The 16,034-nt window shown below is 41.5% G+C and overlaps 1 protein-coding gene across 1 annotated transcript in view; it reads right to left on the bottom strand.

The window, feature by feature from the left end:
* Positions 1-3,804: 3,804 nt before the first annotated feature.
* The window catches only part of LOC140482402 (interleukin-6 receptor subunit beta-like), a 53,805-nt gene continuing 41,575 nt past the window's right edge, over positions 3,805-16,034 (bottom strand). Inside the window, exons 13-15 of the mRNA XM_072579874.1 lie at positions 9,928-10,018; positions 8,727-8,802; positions 3,805-4,614 (exon numbers count right to left, since the gene is read on the bottom strand). Coding sequence (XP_072435975.1) covers positions 4,360-4,614; positions 8,727-8,802; positions 9,928-10,018 — 422 coding nt within the window. The 3' untranslated portion in view covers positions 3,805-4,359. The remainder of the gene's footprint in view (positions 4,615-8,726; positions 8,803-9,927; positions 10,019-16,034) is intronic.

The raw sequence follows: 16,034 nt of genomic DNA, 5'->3' as shown, positions 1-16,034 counted from the left end.
GTCTACAAAATTATGAGGGGCATGGATAGGATAAATAGACAAAGTCTTTTCCTTGGGATCGGGGAGTCCAGAACTAGAGGGCATAGGTTTAGGGTGAGAGGGGAAAGATATAAAAGAGACCTAAGGGGCAACATTTTCACACAGAGGGTGGTAAGTGTATGGAATGAGCTGCCAGAGGAAGTGGTGGAGGCTGGTACAATTGCAACATTTAAGACGCATTTGGATGGTTATATGAATAGATAGGGTTTAGAGGGATATGGACCGGGTGCTGGCAGGTGGGACTAGATTGGGTTGGGATATCTGGTCGGCATGGACGGGTTGGACCGAAGGGTCTGTTTCCATGCTGTACATCTCTATGACTCTATGACTATCCCAGTTTATTGCCTTGTTACATTCTTAGTTGATTAAAGTTGTTGAATCATTCTGTTATAAAGAATCTTGTAGCATTAAACTGTATGCCTTTACAATTTCTGCTGTGTTAAATGTTTGTTTTGATGTAAAATTCTATTGTCCTTTACCAATATGACATTTTCAGCAAGATGATTGAAGACCTTCCTTTTCCAGGCTAGCTGAAGGATTTCTCAAATATCGGTGAATAAACACTTTCTTGAATAGTCTCAATCGACAAAATTCAGTTCAAATATGGTTTCCATGAACTTGTTCACACCAATGTTTCTTTCTGTGTCTGAGTTATTCTTGTGTTGAATTTAACACAAAATCTTTAGATTTATGCTCTTTTGCTTATCTCTGTTGTTCTTTAGTGATTGACATTGATAAAGCTTCTTAGGTGGTGAATAACATTTGTGTCACTCACTCACACTATTGAAATAATAAAGACTTAACTAACTTCACCATTAGGACTCTGAAATCACAAATTCCAATAAATGATTTTTATCCCCAAATTGTAAAATTGATTTAGGCCTGTTTCTGAAGAACTTACTTAATTTTCTTGTTGTTAACTTCGCTGGCAATCATTAGGAAATTGTGATATCACTGCTTGAAGACTTAACTCTATTTTCCAGCCTAGTTTTTTTGGGTGGGAACAATTTGATTTCTTTCCTCTGGAGGATTGAATTTGGTTTAGGTGTTTGGTAGTTGGCCTCTTTTCACATACTCAATCCAGATTGACCCCTTGGCTGTGAATGGGGTTTTATTGCTCTTACTGCTTTTTTCTGATTCAAAAGCTTGTTTCCCCTATTGATAAATGTAATGTAAAAGGCTTTAATTCATGGTAAGTATAAACTAAAATTGATGTAGCTATTTAGGGCTAGTAAATATAATTTCTTATGTTCTTATGTCCTTTTCTCTGTCTTAGTTTCCCTTTCTCCCTTTCCTTTCTTCTCTTTGTTATTCTTTCTGTCCGTGCTTTAACATCTAATGCATCACCTTGAATTTTCCTTTCTAGTTCTTAACCCTTCAGTCTCAGTGATTAAGGACATATTCTGTTGCTGGCTCTGTTTACTCAGGTCCCAGAGGCCCTGTTTTCCTGCTGGGCTGATATCACCTTCAAATTCCAGCAACTGTGTGGGCATGATTTTGTGACCTGATGGGTGCAGAGTGAAGTTTAAATCATGCCACATCAGATGCTCTGCTTCACCAACTCTATAGCCACAATTATAGATGAAGTCAATCAATTTTTGTTTTGGAAGCAGACGTAAACTACATACACTTTCACAGTAATGGTTAACTTTGTGGTTGTTTATTTGAGAAAATAATCTGAAATTAAACTCCCAACTGAACTAACAAATCATAATTAAATTGACAGACTGGGCTTTGAATAAACATTTTCTTTTTCCCGTCCAGTCACTTCCTGTGGTGAGAAATACTTTAACGGTAATATAACCTCTCCCTCAAGTTATTGTGTAAACATTGTATTAAAGACTCTGTCCAGCTGTTAGGAGAAATATTTAATATTTATATTCGCAATATGGAACTTGAGTACTGCTGATAATAGAGGCAGATCTAGACATGCCACCATTGTATAAATCAGTATTAATTGAAGTCATGAACTCTGTAACTTGTGTAGTGAGTTCAGTTTCAATGACATCAAGTGTGCCTGAATAAATAGTGTTGCCATGGGATCGCTGCCAGATCCAGTGCTCACAAACATCTTTATTGGATTTCATGAGAAATGTGTATTCGATGAAATGACAATAAATCTTTTCCCACTTGTCAGTAAGTAGATGGTATGTTTGCTAAATGTGAATCCGCAGTTGCATGCAAGACTTACCATACCTGTCTTACTGGGCAATCCTGCAATCAAATTAAAAGTTAAATATGGACCACTCAAATGAACTTCCTTTCCTGGATATCCTGGTTGAGGATTCAACCAGATGGTTCCTTCTAACCTTCACTGGTTGGAATACATTATGGGATTTCTACAATCCATGCACAATAATATTGGTCTTATTGATGATCTTGTTAATGCAGGGCAATAGCTGCTTTGATCAGACTATTTCTCGCTATCATGAAAATTCATGAAAGTCCCTAAGGCCATTACTCTTAGTTCTGAAAAGTGTCCAGTCTACCTCAGAGTACCCTGGAAGGGTAAGGTGTCTCAAAGTTTTGAGCAACAAATGAGGTTAGCTGTTTCACACTGTCACTGTGCATCAACATGTGTGTTGTTCACCACCAACATGATCTTGCTGTCAAACCTAAAAGGCATTCTGCCTATCCCACATTTGAATAATGTGGTATATGAATTTCAGTGCTGGCATGATGTCAGGTATGATAGGCAGTATGTCCCAAAGATTGGTGAGTCATCAATCAAGATACTGACCATTTCCAACTGGCCCTCACTTGTAAAACTTGCAACACAATGTCCAACATTAGAGGAAGACTGCATTTGGAAATTTGTTGGATAATCCTGCGTGTATGAAAAATTACATTAACAGCTAATTTAGGATTGTCAGTCAGACTTGCAGTGTGGTGCATGAAAAAGGGTAAGGAAGGTAGGACAGAGTTAAAAATGGAAGGAAAGGAGCAGAATACTATGAAACATGGAACACAGGTAATAATAAAGCTTGGACAGGCAGTAGAGAGTAGGACTTAGAACAAAACACAGACATATCAGGAAACAGCTAGTGGAGCTTAGGCAGTTTGATCACATGACCATAAAAACAGACACTTATCAATCACTTAGGGGTCAGAGACCACCTATACTGCTCAAAGTAACTACACAGCCTTATAAATAAAAACCTAGTGCATAGAGAGAGTAGATGGTGAGGACAGTTAAGCCTTAAAAGTCACACCTAAGCAGAAGTTCTGATAAAACCCTAGACTGTAGCACAAACCAGCGGGAACGTGAGGCACAGGAGTCACAAATTGTGATACAGCAACCTAAGTTTGTAACACCTGATTGACACACAGTTTATTTTATATCAATACTGTATGTTAGTATTGTGATGTGAAATGTATAAATATGCTGTTTTGAGCTGTAAATAGTGGAGTGTCTCCAAGCTTGACTTGAAAGACCTTTCCCGCATGTCTGTGGTATAAGCTTGAATAACTTAATCTTGTTACACTTCATTCGGATCTGAAGGCTTGATCTTTCATAAAACCATCCATCAGTGTATGTGCATGGACTGTAAATTAAATGTATTAATATGCAGGATCCTGTTTGTTGTAGACAGGAAGAACATGTACATACACTGCGCTTGTTTCAATTCAACAAAATAGCTGACAGCCACTCATTGGCTCAGTTCTCAGGGCAATGCCCAGACCAATTAACATCAACTTGCCAGGTTTAAAACTTAAACAAAGTCTGACTGTTAATTGTCAATCATCATTATCTGGTGCCTTTTCCACTGCACTCTCTCTACCGATCAGTGCCCCTCCAATGCCAAACAATTAGCACTCTCCTCTCATATAGTATTAATTTTCTTTTACTTCTTGAATTGATTTTCTTGAAAACTGTCCTGATGAAAGCAAGATGAAAAGCTTCAACAAAACATGTGTTTTTCAGCAAAGTTCATATTAGCATTTAATCTGAAACGAGGAAACAAACTGTTGGACTCTAAGCACGTCATTCAGTCATTGAGCATATCCATCAAAATAGGTTTGATTGATATCTTTTTCATTTCTCCTAGACATTGAACTGCAGGTTTCAGACATTTGAAGGTTCAGTCCCAGCCCAGAACTTTTGATATAGTGAAGGAAATGATTCAACATGAGGAAGGAGTAACTGCAGTGTCTGTCCACTGTCTTCCTGAGCAACTTAGGATTTCTTTTCAACAATATGATGATAATATTTCTACTGTCAGACTTTTCTAGTTCACTTTAATTGCCACTAGGCCATGAAGGCCACACTCATGGTTTCAACATTTTTTCCAATATTATTGCCCGTGCATGTGTAGCGATTCAGAATTCCAACTCCTTTTTAACCGACATCTGAAATTCCTCCTCAGAGTTCAGTAGCAGACAAGTCATGGTTGACTGTAGGTTCTGAGATGGTGGTAACTGACCTGTGCAGCTCCCCACCACAGCCGGATCTTCAGCGTTCCTTGAAGAGATCCAATATGATTCACTCTCCTCGCTGAAAATGCTTTGCTGTTGCCGTCCTATAGTTCCGATGCTCTCAGAAGCCTTTCCCAGCTCTTTTCCATCAAAATTATTCTGTGGTTAAAAAGATCAAAATGAAAAATGTTCAAATGAAACGGGTTCATGAAATCCTTTCACATAGTGGAATGTCAAGCCTTTGTATTTATTCTTCAGTATTTTGGATCCTTTTAAATGTATAAATGCATTTGAATATGTTTTACAGGTAGAATTTAGTCACAATCTCTGTGTCTGGCTTTGAGTCACTTGGATAGTAATTTTTCATATTATTTTGTCCTTTGTCTTTTTTTAAAATTTTTTTTCTGACGTTACACGGGAGCAGGGGTTGGTGAGTGCTGCTGTACAGTTCTGATGCCTCAACCACCATGGTGTGTGGTGTTGTCTTGATGGACTAGCCAGTCTTTCCCCAGCTGTCAGTTTTATTTTTAAAATTGAAAAGTGATGGAGAAACTTAATTCTGAAGAAGAGTCATATCGGACCTGAAACATTAACTCTGTTTCTCTCTCTGCAGATGCTGCTGGACCTACTGAGTTTCTCCAGCATTCTCTGTTTTTATTTCAAATCTCTGGTGTCCACAACATTTTGCTTTTATATCAATTTTATACATTCATATTAGAGACAACTACCTTTGTAATAAGCTTACTAAAATTTCTATTCCATTTTAAAAAATTACGTATGGATCTCTATTCTGGGCCACTCTCAACCTTGAAGTCAAGAGGCTTACGAGCAGCAGTGAACACTGCTGGGGAAAGTGTGGGTCATGGTCTGTAATGTGTTGCATTTTATAGGGAAGAAAAGTGGAATATATGTGAAGATGCCACCCAGAGGGAAGAACGCTATGCAGGGGATATCTCGAACTGCCGGAGTGGCATGACCTGCCTGTTGGTGTAATGCCATTCCAGTTTGCAGATTTCTCAGGACATACCCAGATGCATACAAGTTCACAGCAATAGTGTCCTGGATGGCTATAGCCATGGCGACTGTGGGACATCATGCCATTTTGAACCAGAGTGCAAAAGTCTGATACCAACAGCCAGGATAGCTGCAGTGTGTTCTATCTCCAGTGCTCCAATCACCTGCAGGTAGCTGATACTGGGGCAGTCCGCTTGATGTCTTTGTTGTCCTTTCATCCCGTTGCTGCCCTTTGTTTTGCTCTTCCAGCTTCTTATGGACCAGGAGAAACTCTCTGCTGAGTCACTTCCTCTCTGTCCTGTGCAATGTCAGTGCGACATACAGTTTTCTAGTGTATCAGTAAAAGGGTGTATAACTGAGTGAATAGGTGAATGAGTAGGCGTGTAAGCGGGTAAGAATTTTGAGGGGCATGGAGAGGATAAATAGGCAAAGTCTTTCCCCTGGGGTCGGGGAGTCCAGAACTAGAGGGCATAGGTTTTGGGTGAGAGGGGTAAGATATAAAAAAGACCGAAGGGGCAACGTTTTCATGCAAGGGTGGTACGTGTATGGAATGAGCTGCCAGAGGATGTGGTGGATGCTGGTACAATTGCAGCATTTAAGAGGCATTTGGGTGGGTATATGAATAGGAAGGGTTTGGAGGGATATGGCTGGGTGCTGGCAAGTGGGACTAGACTGGGTTGGGATAACTGGTTGGCATGGATGGGTTGGACCAAAGGATCTGTTCCCATGTTGTACATCTCTATGACTCTATGAGTGAAGTGAGTCAGTTAACACTTGGACTGGTAGGTAGGTAAGGTGGCAGCTGGATAGGGTGCTAAGTGGGCTAGTAGGTAATTGGGTCAGAGGGTAGTTTGGTTGGGTTGTGGGAGGCCAGGTTGGGTTGTAGGAGGTCAGTTTAGATTGTAGGAAGTCAGGTTGGACTGAGAAAGATGAGGTTGGATTATGGAAGGCTATGTTGGATTATAGGAGTTCAGGTTGGATTGTATGAGGTTGGGTTGGATTGTAGGAGCTGAAAATGTGTTGCTGAAAAAGCACAGCAGGTCAGGCAGTATCCAAGGAGCAGGAGAATCGACATTTCTGGCATGAGCCCTTCTTCAGGATTGTGGGAGATCAGGTTGGATTGTGGGAGGTCAGGTTGGGTTGTGGGAGGTCAGGTTGGTTAGTGGGAGGTTGGGTTGGATTGCGGAAGGTCAGGTTGGATTGTGGGAGGTCAGGTTGTGTATTGGAAGGTCAGGTTGGATTCTGGGAAGTCAGGTTGGATTATGGGAAGTCGGGTTGGATTGTGAGAGATCAGAGCTGAAAATGTGTTGCTGGAAAAGCGCAGCAGGTCAACCAGCATCCAAGGAACAGGAGAATCAACGTTTCGGGCATCAGCCCTTCTTCCTGAAGAAGGGCTGATGCCCGAAGCGTCGATTCTCCTGTTCCTTGGATGCTGCCTGACCTGCTGCGCTTTTCCAGCAACACATTTTCAGCTCTGATCTCCAGCATCTGCAGTCCTCACTTTCTTCTTGTGAGAGGTCAGGTTGGGTATTGGGAAGTCAGGTTGGATTGTGGGAGGTTGGGTTGTATTGTGGGAGGTTGGGTGGATTGTGGGAGGTCAGGTTGGGTTTCAGGAGGTCAGATTGGTTTTTGGGAGGTCGGGTTGGTTGTTGGGTGGTCAGGTTGAATTAGGAGGTTGGGTTGAATTGTGGGAGGTTGGGTTGGATATTGGGAGGCCGGGTTGGATTAAGAGGTTGGGTTGAATTGTGGGAGGTGAGGTTGGGTTGGGGGAGGTCAGGTTGGGTTGGGGGAGGTCAGGTTGGATTGTGGGAGATAGGGTTGGATTGTGGTAAGTCAGGTTGGGTATTGGGAGACCGGGTCGGATTGTGGGAGGTTGGGTTGTGGGATGTCAGATTGAGTTGTGGGAGATCATATTGGGCTGTGGGAGGTTGGACTATGTAGTGGGAGGTCAGGTGAGATTGGAAGAGATCAGGTTTGGTTGTGGGATTTCTGCTTGAATTGTGGGAGGTCATATGGATTGGGGCTGGCTTGGGGTCTCAGGGCATTCTGGGTGGTGGTGGGGAGTCAATTAATGAGGGTGGGGTTTGAGGGTAGAAATTGGAGTATTGCTTACAGTTCTGGTCACCGCATTATAGGAAGAATGTGGAAACTTTGGCAAGGATTCAGAGGAGATTTATGAGGATGTTGCCTGGTATGAAGGGAAGGTCTTAAGAGGAAAGGCTGGGGGACTTGAGGCTGTTTTCGTTAGAGAGAAGAAGGTTAAAATGTGACTTATTTGAGACATATATGATAATCAGAAGGGTGAACAGTGAGAGCCTTTTTCCTCAGATGGTGATGGCTAGCATGAGGGGGCATAGCTTTAAATTGAGGGGTGATAGATAAAGGACAGATATCATAGGTAATTTCTTTACTCAGAGAGTAGTAGGGGTGTGGTAGTTCATAGTAGTGCCTGCAACAATGGTAGAGTTGCTAACTTTAAGGGCAGTTAAATGGTCATTAGATAGACATATGGACGAAAATGGAATAGTGTAATTTTGATGGGCTTCAGATTGGTTTCACAGGTCGGCACAACATTGAAGGCTGAAGGGCCTGTACTGTGCTGTAATCTCCTATGGTCTATGTTCTAAATGTAATTGTTTTTGGAATGGGTAGTCTCGCTGGAGGGGAAGTGGGAGGGAGAACTGGGTCAAGGATTGTCAATGGCCACCCCAAGCCCCATGTCCATGCTCTCAATCATGCACAAATTATGATGGATGAGGTCCCTTCCCAGATGACGTTTTAACCAGTTGGGCAGACTGCCTGTTATTTGTCCCACTTGGAGCTCATTGGATTACAGCATGGCAGAATAGATCCTTAAGTGGTCATTAATTGACCATTCGGGGTCTTGAGTTGAGATGGGATTGTCACACATTGGCCTTTCCACCTGGAATGTTCTTGACCAGAGGAAGAAGTCATTATGAATCATTCACAATTACAACCTACCTAATGTATAGGCTACTCACCTCCTTCCTCACCTTTAGCAGGCCCAAGATATTCAGCTCTCAAAATCAGAGATATTTGCAGAAGGTGTGGAGGATTAGGAGAATTGGCCATTGGAGGTTCATAGATCCTGAGCAATGTCCACAGAGGTCAGTGCATTGGGACTTCTGTGGTGTTCTGACATGCATCTTGGGCCATATGTCTGAGCTCCAAGGTCTGCAGACAGTAAGATGTGGCCAATAGTTTTAAGTTAACAACCTTGCAGTGAAGAACCTTACCTTAGTTTGACATTTTGGTATTGTTAGATGGCTGTATGCTGCATCTGGGACATTCTGACAATTCATTTTAGGAGTCCTGGAGAGCGAAATTTGAAAAGGTAATAAATAGAAAAATAAATATTAATGTTGATAGTCCCATTCAATTGGATTAGCTACTGTTACAATGTGGTAAGAAATCCATGTAACAGTGTGCATTTGTCCTACTCCTTCCTCTTTGCTTGCTGTGCTCTGCTTGAAGATGTAGGGCTGCGATTCCCACTGTTCAATAAGGGCTTTAGGACACAGGAGCAACTTTGCAATTATGTCAAGGAGATGGTCTCCACTGGGTATAAGTAGCACAGTGTGAGCATCAATAGAGTCATACAGCACAGAAGCAGACTCTTTAGCTCAACTCGATCAGGGTTTTGCCCCAACTTGAGAGATGAGACGAGAACAGATTGATGGAAAGTGGTTAGATAGAAAGCAGTATATGTTGAGATACTTTTACTTTATTAAAAAAACTAAGATCAGAATTGGCGCATCTCCGATAGCCATGTATGGTAGTAATTAGTATTTATGTACAAAAAAACTGTTATAGAAAAGTCCAAGCCTGAAGACAGTTCTTAACTTTGCTTTCACCTTGACCAGCCTGTCTTGAACCCAAACAGTCAGATATAGGCATAAAACCACACAATAAAAGATAATCCACAAGTAGGCCAGAAAGGCAGGTCCCAAATCCACTTCAGACAGAACAGAGAACAAACCACAGATCAAATCTGATCCTCAACAACCATCCAAACTAACTAGCACTCCAGGAGAATTCGAGTTGGTTGGTCACATGTGTGCTATAGCCTGGAGCTATGGAAAGCAAAGGTAGAAACTCTAATTTTATCTTCCAACAAAATGCTGACCAGGGGTCTCTCCCATTCTTGTCACCTACAATTGGTACATGTGATGGAGCTCCAAGGTTCATACTCAACCTTTGGTCATTATTTCCTGGAGTGGAATTTGAGCATGGAGCTCAGGAGCAGAGATACTACTCTCTGCGCCACAAGACCTCAGATCCTTTTTTACAGAATCACTATTTTTGTAATGTATTTTTGAATAATAAAAATAAATTATAGCTGCTTGTGCTCAAATGATTTGAAATGCATGCCCATTGGAATAATTGCATTTAGTAACTTGAAGTGAAAAACTGACTTAAAACCTGAGTAGTACTTACTTGTTCATAAAATATGCAAATAACATCATAATAGTGACTGACAGGGAAACCAGGATGGTGGACGACATGATAGCTGCAATTTCTTGTTTCGCTGAAAAATACAGAATTGTGTAGTGTTGCTTATTATATTCAGAAACAAAAGTAGCAGAAAACATGGCAATAGCGCTGAACGATATACAGTAACTGGATCTTTAAAATTCAACAGAGAGAGCTCTGATTTTAATATCACATATATTCACGTCCAATATATTTCTCCAAGTTGTAAATGTAAAAAGCGCATGTATATTTAATTGATGAGGATGGGTTTAGAATATAGAACATTATAGTGCAGTACAGGCCCTTTGGCCCTCAATGTTGCACTGCCCTGTCATTCTAATCTGAAGCCCATCCCACCTACACTATTCCATGTACGTCCATATGCCTGTCCAATGACGACTTAAATGCACTTAAACTTGGAGAATCTACTACCATTGCAGGCAAAGCATTCCATACCCTTACTACTCTCTGAGTAGTGGTTTCTGCCACTTGTTCAGAGGAAAAGCCTTGGAAACCCTGGAGCAACAATGAAATTTCACCCTGCCTTGTTCTCAGAGCAAACACAGGAAGGCTTCTCCCTGAAAATTGAGTTAATCACTGAAGCGCATTTCAGAGTGACTTGTGAATGGTTCATAAAGGGAATGATGGGTTTCTTGTTTACTTTAAAGCCTGGCAAAGTATCCCACCATAATTGGCCTTGAGCAGGTGGTTGTGAGCCACCTGAAGAGCTCTCAGAGGGCAGTTGCGAATCAACAACATCAGCATGGCTCTGGACCCATGTGTAGGTCAGATCAGGTGTGGATAATTGGTTTCTTCCCCATACAACAGTACAATAATTTCATTATCAATAAACAAACACTTCACTTCAGCTTTATTAATTGATTAAATTTAAATTTCCCAGCTGCTGAAGCGGAATTTGGACTGGTGTCCAGGGAATGAGCACAGGTAGTCCAATAACACTCACTTGATGTTATTATTCCCTTCCACGATTCATTATTTAATCAGGGGAAGGTAGTGATGCTGTGCTCACGTCACTAGACCATTAATCCAGAGACCCTGGCTCTAGGATATAGGTTCTGTTCCATACAGTAGACTGAGATTTGAATTCAATTAATAGATCTAGGATGAAAAGTTAGTCTAATTAAACCATTGCTGATCATTTAAAAAACCCATCCAATTGACTAGTGACCTTTAGAGAAGGAAATCTGTCATTCTGATAAGCTAATCAGTTGTATCAAAATTGGCACTTCTAAGAAAAAGCATGAAATCTGGTGTACCAGCTGAAATTTACCAAGGCACCAGAAACAACAATGGGAAAACCAGTACAGGATCAACTTTGTAAAGTCCACCTTACTAACAGATCCATTGTAGGGGAAACACAATTGTGAGAGAGTTACTTTGGGAGTCCTCAACATTAACACTGCACCCCATGAAATCTCATGGCATCAGACCAAAAATATGCAAGGTAACTTTGTTTTGATTATTACCTATGCCACTCCCCTGATGAATTAATATGCAGCCATGTTGAACATTATTTGGAAGAAGCACTGAGGGTACAAGTGTGCAGATTGTAATCTGGGTGGGGGACATCAATATCCAACATCAAGAATGGCTCAATAATATCACCATTGACGGATCTGATCAAATACTGAGTTTGCAGCAAATGTTGAACGAACCAACAAGAGAGACCAACATATTTAATCCTCACCAAACTATCTCTTGTGACTGCATCCTTCTAAGATAAGTTTTTTCAAAGTAACCATTGGATGGTCAAATTGAGAATACCTTTCACTGTGGAGGAGAAAGTGAGGACTGTAGATGCTGGAGATCAAAGTCGAGACTGTAGTGCTAGGAAAGCACAGTAGGTCAGGCAGCATCCAAGGATTTCTGATGAAGCACTTATGCCTGAAATGGCGATTCTCCTGCTCCTCGGATGCTGCCTGACCTGCTGTGCTTTTCTAGCACCACACTCTCAATACCTTTCATTGTGTTGAGTAGCATTACCACTATCCTACAATGGAACAGATTTTGAACAGATCTAGCTACTCAAAGCTGCATATCTATGGGCAGATTTAAATTCAGTAGCAGATTTAAATTCAACTACAACCTGTAACTTCAAGGCCCAGTACATTCCCAACATATTATTTCCATCAAGATAGAGGATTGACTTCGAAGAGCAGAGGATATGCCACAAGCAGCTCCAAGCATCATATATAATGAGATGATGAAGCTACTACATAGGGTTACTTGCAAACCAAACATCAGAAAGTGCTTGTGATGAGTAAAATTAAGTGAACCCATTACCAAAAGATAAGATCAAGGCTCTGCAGTCTTGGTACATTCAATTGTGAATGGTGGTGGGCATTTGTGAATCCAAAGCCCTCATATTTAATAATGGAGGGTACTGGCACATCAATGCAAAAGAGAAGACAGAAGCATTTGCATCGATCTTCATCCTCTTGTGCTGAACGGTTGGATGAGGGGGGATGAAATTGACTACTCTTGACATCAAGGCTGCTTTTGCGTCTGGCATCAAGGAGCCTTGGAGTCAATGGGAGACAGTGGAAAAATCTCTTCTTGTTGGAGTCATACTTGACACAAAGGAAGATGGTTGTGGTTTTTAGAGGTCAGTCATATCCAACAATGCAAACTTGAGTAGGGAGATCAGGGTGAAGGAACCATTAACTGAAAGTGACCATAAAATGATAGAATTCATCCTGCAGTTTGAGGGAAAAACTGGAATCAGATGTGACACTCTTACAAAGATAACTATAAAGAGATAAGGGTGGAGCTGGCTAGAGTGGATTGGAAGGGGAGCCTGGCAGGGAAGATAGTGGAGCAGCAATAGCAGGCGTTTCTGGGTGAATTTCAGGAGACACAGCAGAAATTCATCCCAAAGAAAATGAAACATAGTAAGGGGAGGATGAGGCAGCCATGGCTGACAAGGTAAGTCAATGTAAAAGCTAAAGAAAAGCATCCAATGTGGTGTAGATTCATGTGAAGTCAGAGAACTGGGAAGAATGTAAAAACCAGCAGAGGAGGAAAGTATAAGAATAAGGATGCAAATATGATTGACAGTAAGCTAGCTAGCAATATGAAAGAAGATTGCAAGTACTTTTTTAGATATCTAAAAGGTAAGAGGGAGGCAAGAGTGGACATTGGGAGAGCGGTAAATGGGGAACAAAGAACAAGTATTAACAGATGAACTGAATATGTAATGTGCATCATTTTTCACAGTGGGAGACACTAGAAACATATCAGAACCTGAAGAGAATCGGGAGCAGATGTGAGTGAAGTTGGAAAATCTGAAGGTGGACAAATCACCCAGACCAAATGGACTACACAACAGGGTTCCGAGGCAGCTAAGGAGAATATGGAGACATTTGTGGTAATCTTTCAGGAATCACTGGAGTCAGGGAGGTGGACAGGAAAATGGCGAATGTAACATCCCTGTTTAAGAAGGGAGGGAGGCGGAAGACAGGAAGTTATAGGCTGGTTTGACTGGCTTCAGTCTTCACTAAGATTTTAGAGTTTATTAATAAGGATGAGATCGTGGAGTACCTGGAAGTGCATGGTAAAATAGGACTGAGTCAGCATGGCTTTGTCAAAGGGAGGTCATGCCTGACAAATTTGTTAGAATTCCTTGAGGAGGTAATGAGCAAGTTAGACAAAGGAGAGCCTATGGATGTGATATATTTGGAACTCCAGTAGGCCTTTGACAAGATGCAGCACAGGAGGCTGCTAATAAAATAAGAGTCCATGGTGTTAGGGGCAAGGAAAGAGGATTGGCTGACTGGTAAGAGGTAGAGAGTGGGGATAAAGGGGTCTTTTTCATGATGGCAGCTGGTGACTAATGGAGCTCTGCAGGGGTCCACATTGGGATCACAGCTAATCATGTTACTTGTTAACAAAACTGGGCGAAGAAACTGAGGGCATTATTGCAAAGTCTGCAGACGACTCAAAAATAAATGAAGGGGCAGGTAGTGTTGAGGAAGCAGGGAGGCAGCAAAAGGACTCGGACGTACTAGGCAAGTAGGCAAAGAATTAATAGATGGGATACAATGTGGGAAAGTGTAAGGTTATGCACTTTAGTAGGAAAAATAAAAGTGTGATCTATTTTCTAACTGCAGAAAGATTTCATAAAAGTAAAGCACAAAGAGACTTAGGAGTCTTAGTTTAGGAATCTCAGGATAAGGTTAACGTGCAGGTTCAGTTGGCAGTTAGAAAGGCAAATGCAATGTTAGTATTCTTGTCCACAGGGCTAAAGCATAAGAGCACAGATGTACTGCTGAGGCTGTATCAGGCTCTGGTCAGACTACATTTTGAATATTGTGTGCATTTTTGGGCCCTGTATTTAAGGAAGATGCATTGGTGTTAGATGGGGTCTACAGGAGATTTACAAGAATGACCCCAGCAATGATGGAGTTTTGAAGAATGAGGGTTGATCTGATTGCAACTTACAGAATACTGAGAGACCTGGAAAGGGAGGGCATGAAGAAGATGAGAGATTAGAACCCGAGGACACAGTTTCAGAATAAAGGGATTATCCTTTAGAACTGAGACGAAGAGGATGGTTAACCTGTGGAACCCATTGCCACAGAGAGCTGTAGAGGCCAAGTTACTGAGTGTATTTAATACAAAGATAGATAGGTTCTTGATTGGTAAGGGAATCAAGGAATATTGGGAAAAGGCAGGAGAATGGGGTTGAGAAACACATCAGACATGATGAAATGAGCAGACATGGTGGGCCAAATAGCCTAATTCTTTTCTTATATCTTATGGTGTTAGAAACCCAGTTCCTGGACAGCTCTGCAGGAATTCCTCAGAGCAGTCTCCTAGGCCCAACCACGTTCAGCTGCTTCACCAATGACTTCCCTCCATCATAAAGTCAGAAGTGGGATGTTCGTCAATGAATGCAGAACAATCAGCGCCATTCACAACTCCTCAAATAATGAAGCAGTCCACATCCAAACACAGCAAGACCTGGACAATATCCAGCTTTGAAATTTGTGCTGACAAGTAGGAAATGCTATTCAAGCCATGAGGTTTCAGTGATGGTAATACCATTGAATATCAAGGGGCAATGTTTAGATTCTTTCTAGTTGAATATGGTTTTTGTCTATCACTAGTGTGACACTAAGTTACTTACCACTTGCCAGCCTAAACATGGATATTGTTGTGGCGTACAGAAATGGACTGCTTCAGTATCTGATGATTCGTGAAGGGTGCTGAACGTTGTACAATCATTGGCAATTATTCCCGCTTCTGACATTATGACGGAGGAAATATCTATATTAGAAGTATATCGCTGTTCCTTCAGTGTCCTGGAACTCCATCCCTAATAGCTACCTAAAACAAACAGCCTGCTGTGGTTAAAGAAGGTAGCTTCACCACCACCTTCTCAAGGGTAACTAGGGATGTACAATATATGCTTACCCAGCCAGTGGTGCCCACATCCCATGAATAAATTAAAACAAATGATGTATCTCAGGATTATGCTGATGTCCCCACATATCACAGATGTCAGTCTTCAGCCAATTTGCTTCACTCCACGTGATATCATGAAAGGACTGAAGATATTGGATTCAGCAAGGGCTAGGGATGCTGACAATGTTCCTGCCATGTTACTGAAAACCTACTGGTCTGGTCAATTGCTGTCCTATCAGTGTCATCTCAATCGTCAGCAAAGTGATGGAAGGTGTCATCAATAGAACAAACAAGCAGCATCTGTTAAGCAATGCTCAGTGATGCCCAGTTTAATTCCACCAGGGCAACTCAGCTCTTAACCTTTGTCCAAAAATAGACAAAAGATCTGAACTGGTGAGGTGAGATTGACAGCACTTGACATCAAGGCTGTTTTTGATTGAATGTGGTATCAAGGAGTCTTAGCAAAACTATAGTCAATAGAAATTAGGTTCGACTCCAGTTAACATCTGTTCACTTACCCCTCACCCCTCAGTACAAAAATCTGACATCCTGTTGCACTTTCTCCCAATTTGCACATGTTTGCAGAGCTAGCAATTTTCCTGACTCTAGCATTCCCAACGTGGAATGAGAATTCAGCAATAGTT

This window comes from Chiloscyllium punctatum, chromosome 1, assembly GCF_047496795.1.
Source record: "Chiloscyllium punctatum isolate Juve2018m chromosome 1, sChiPun1.3, whole genome shotgun sequence".
Lineage (NCBI taxonomy): Eukaryota > Metazoa > Chordata > Chondrichthyes > Orectolobiformes > Hemiscylliidae > Chiloscyllium > Chiloscyllium punctatum.
This window is presented reverse-complemented; position numbering and strand designations above follow the sequence as displayed.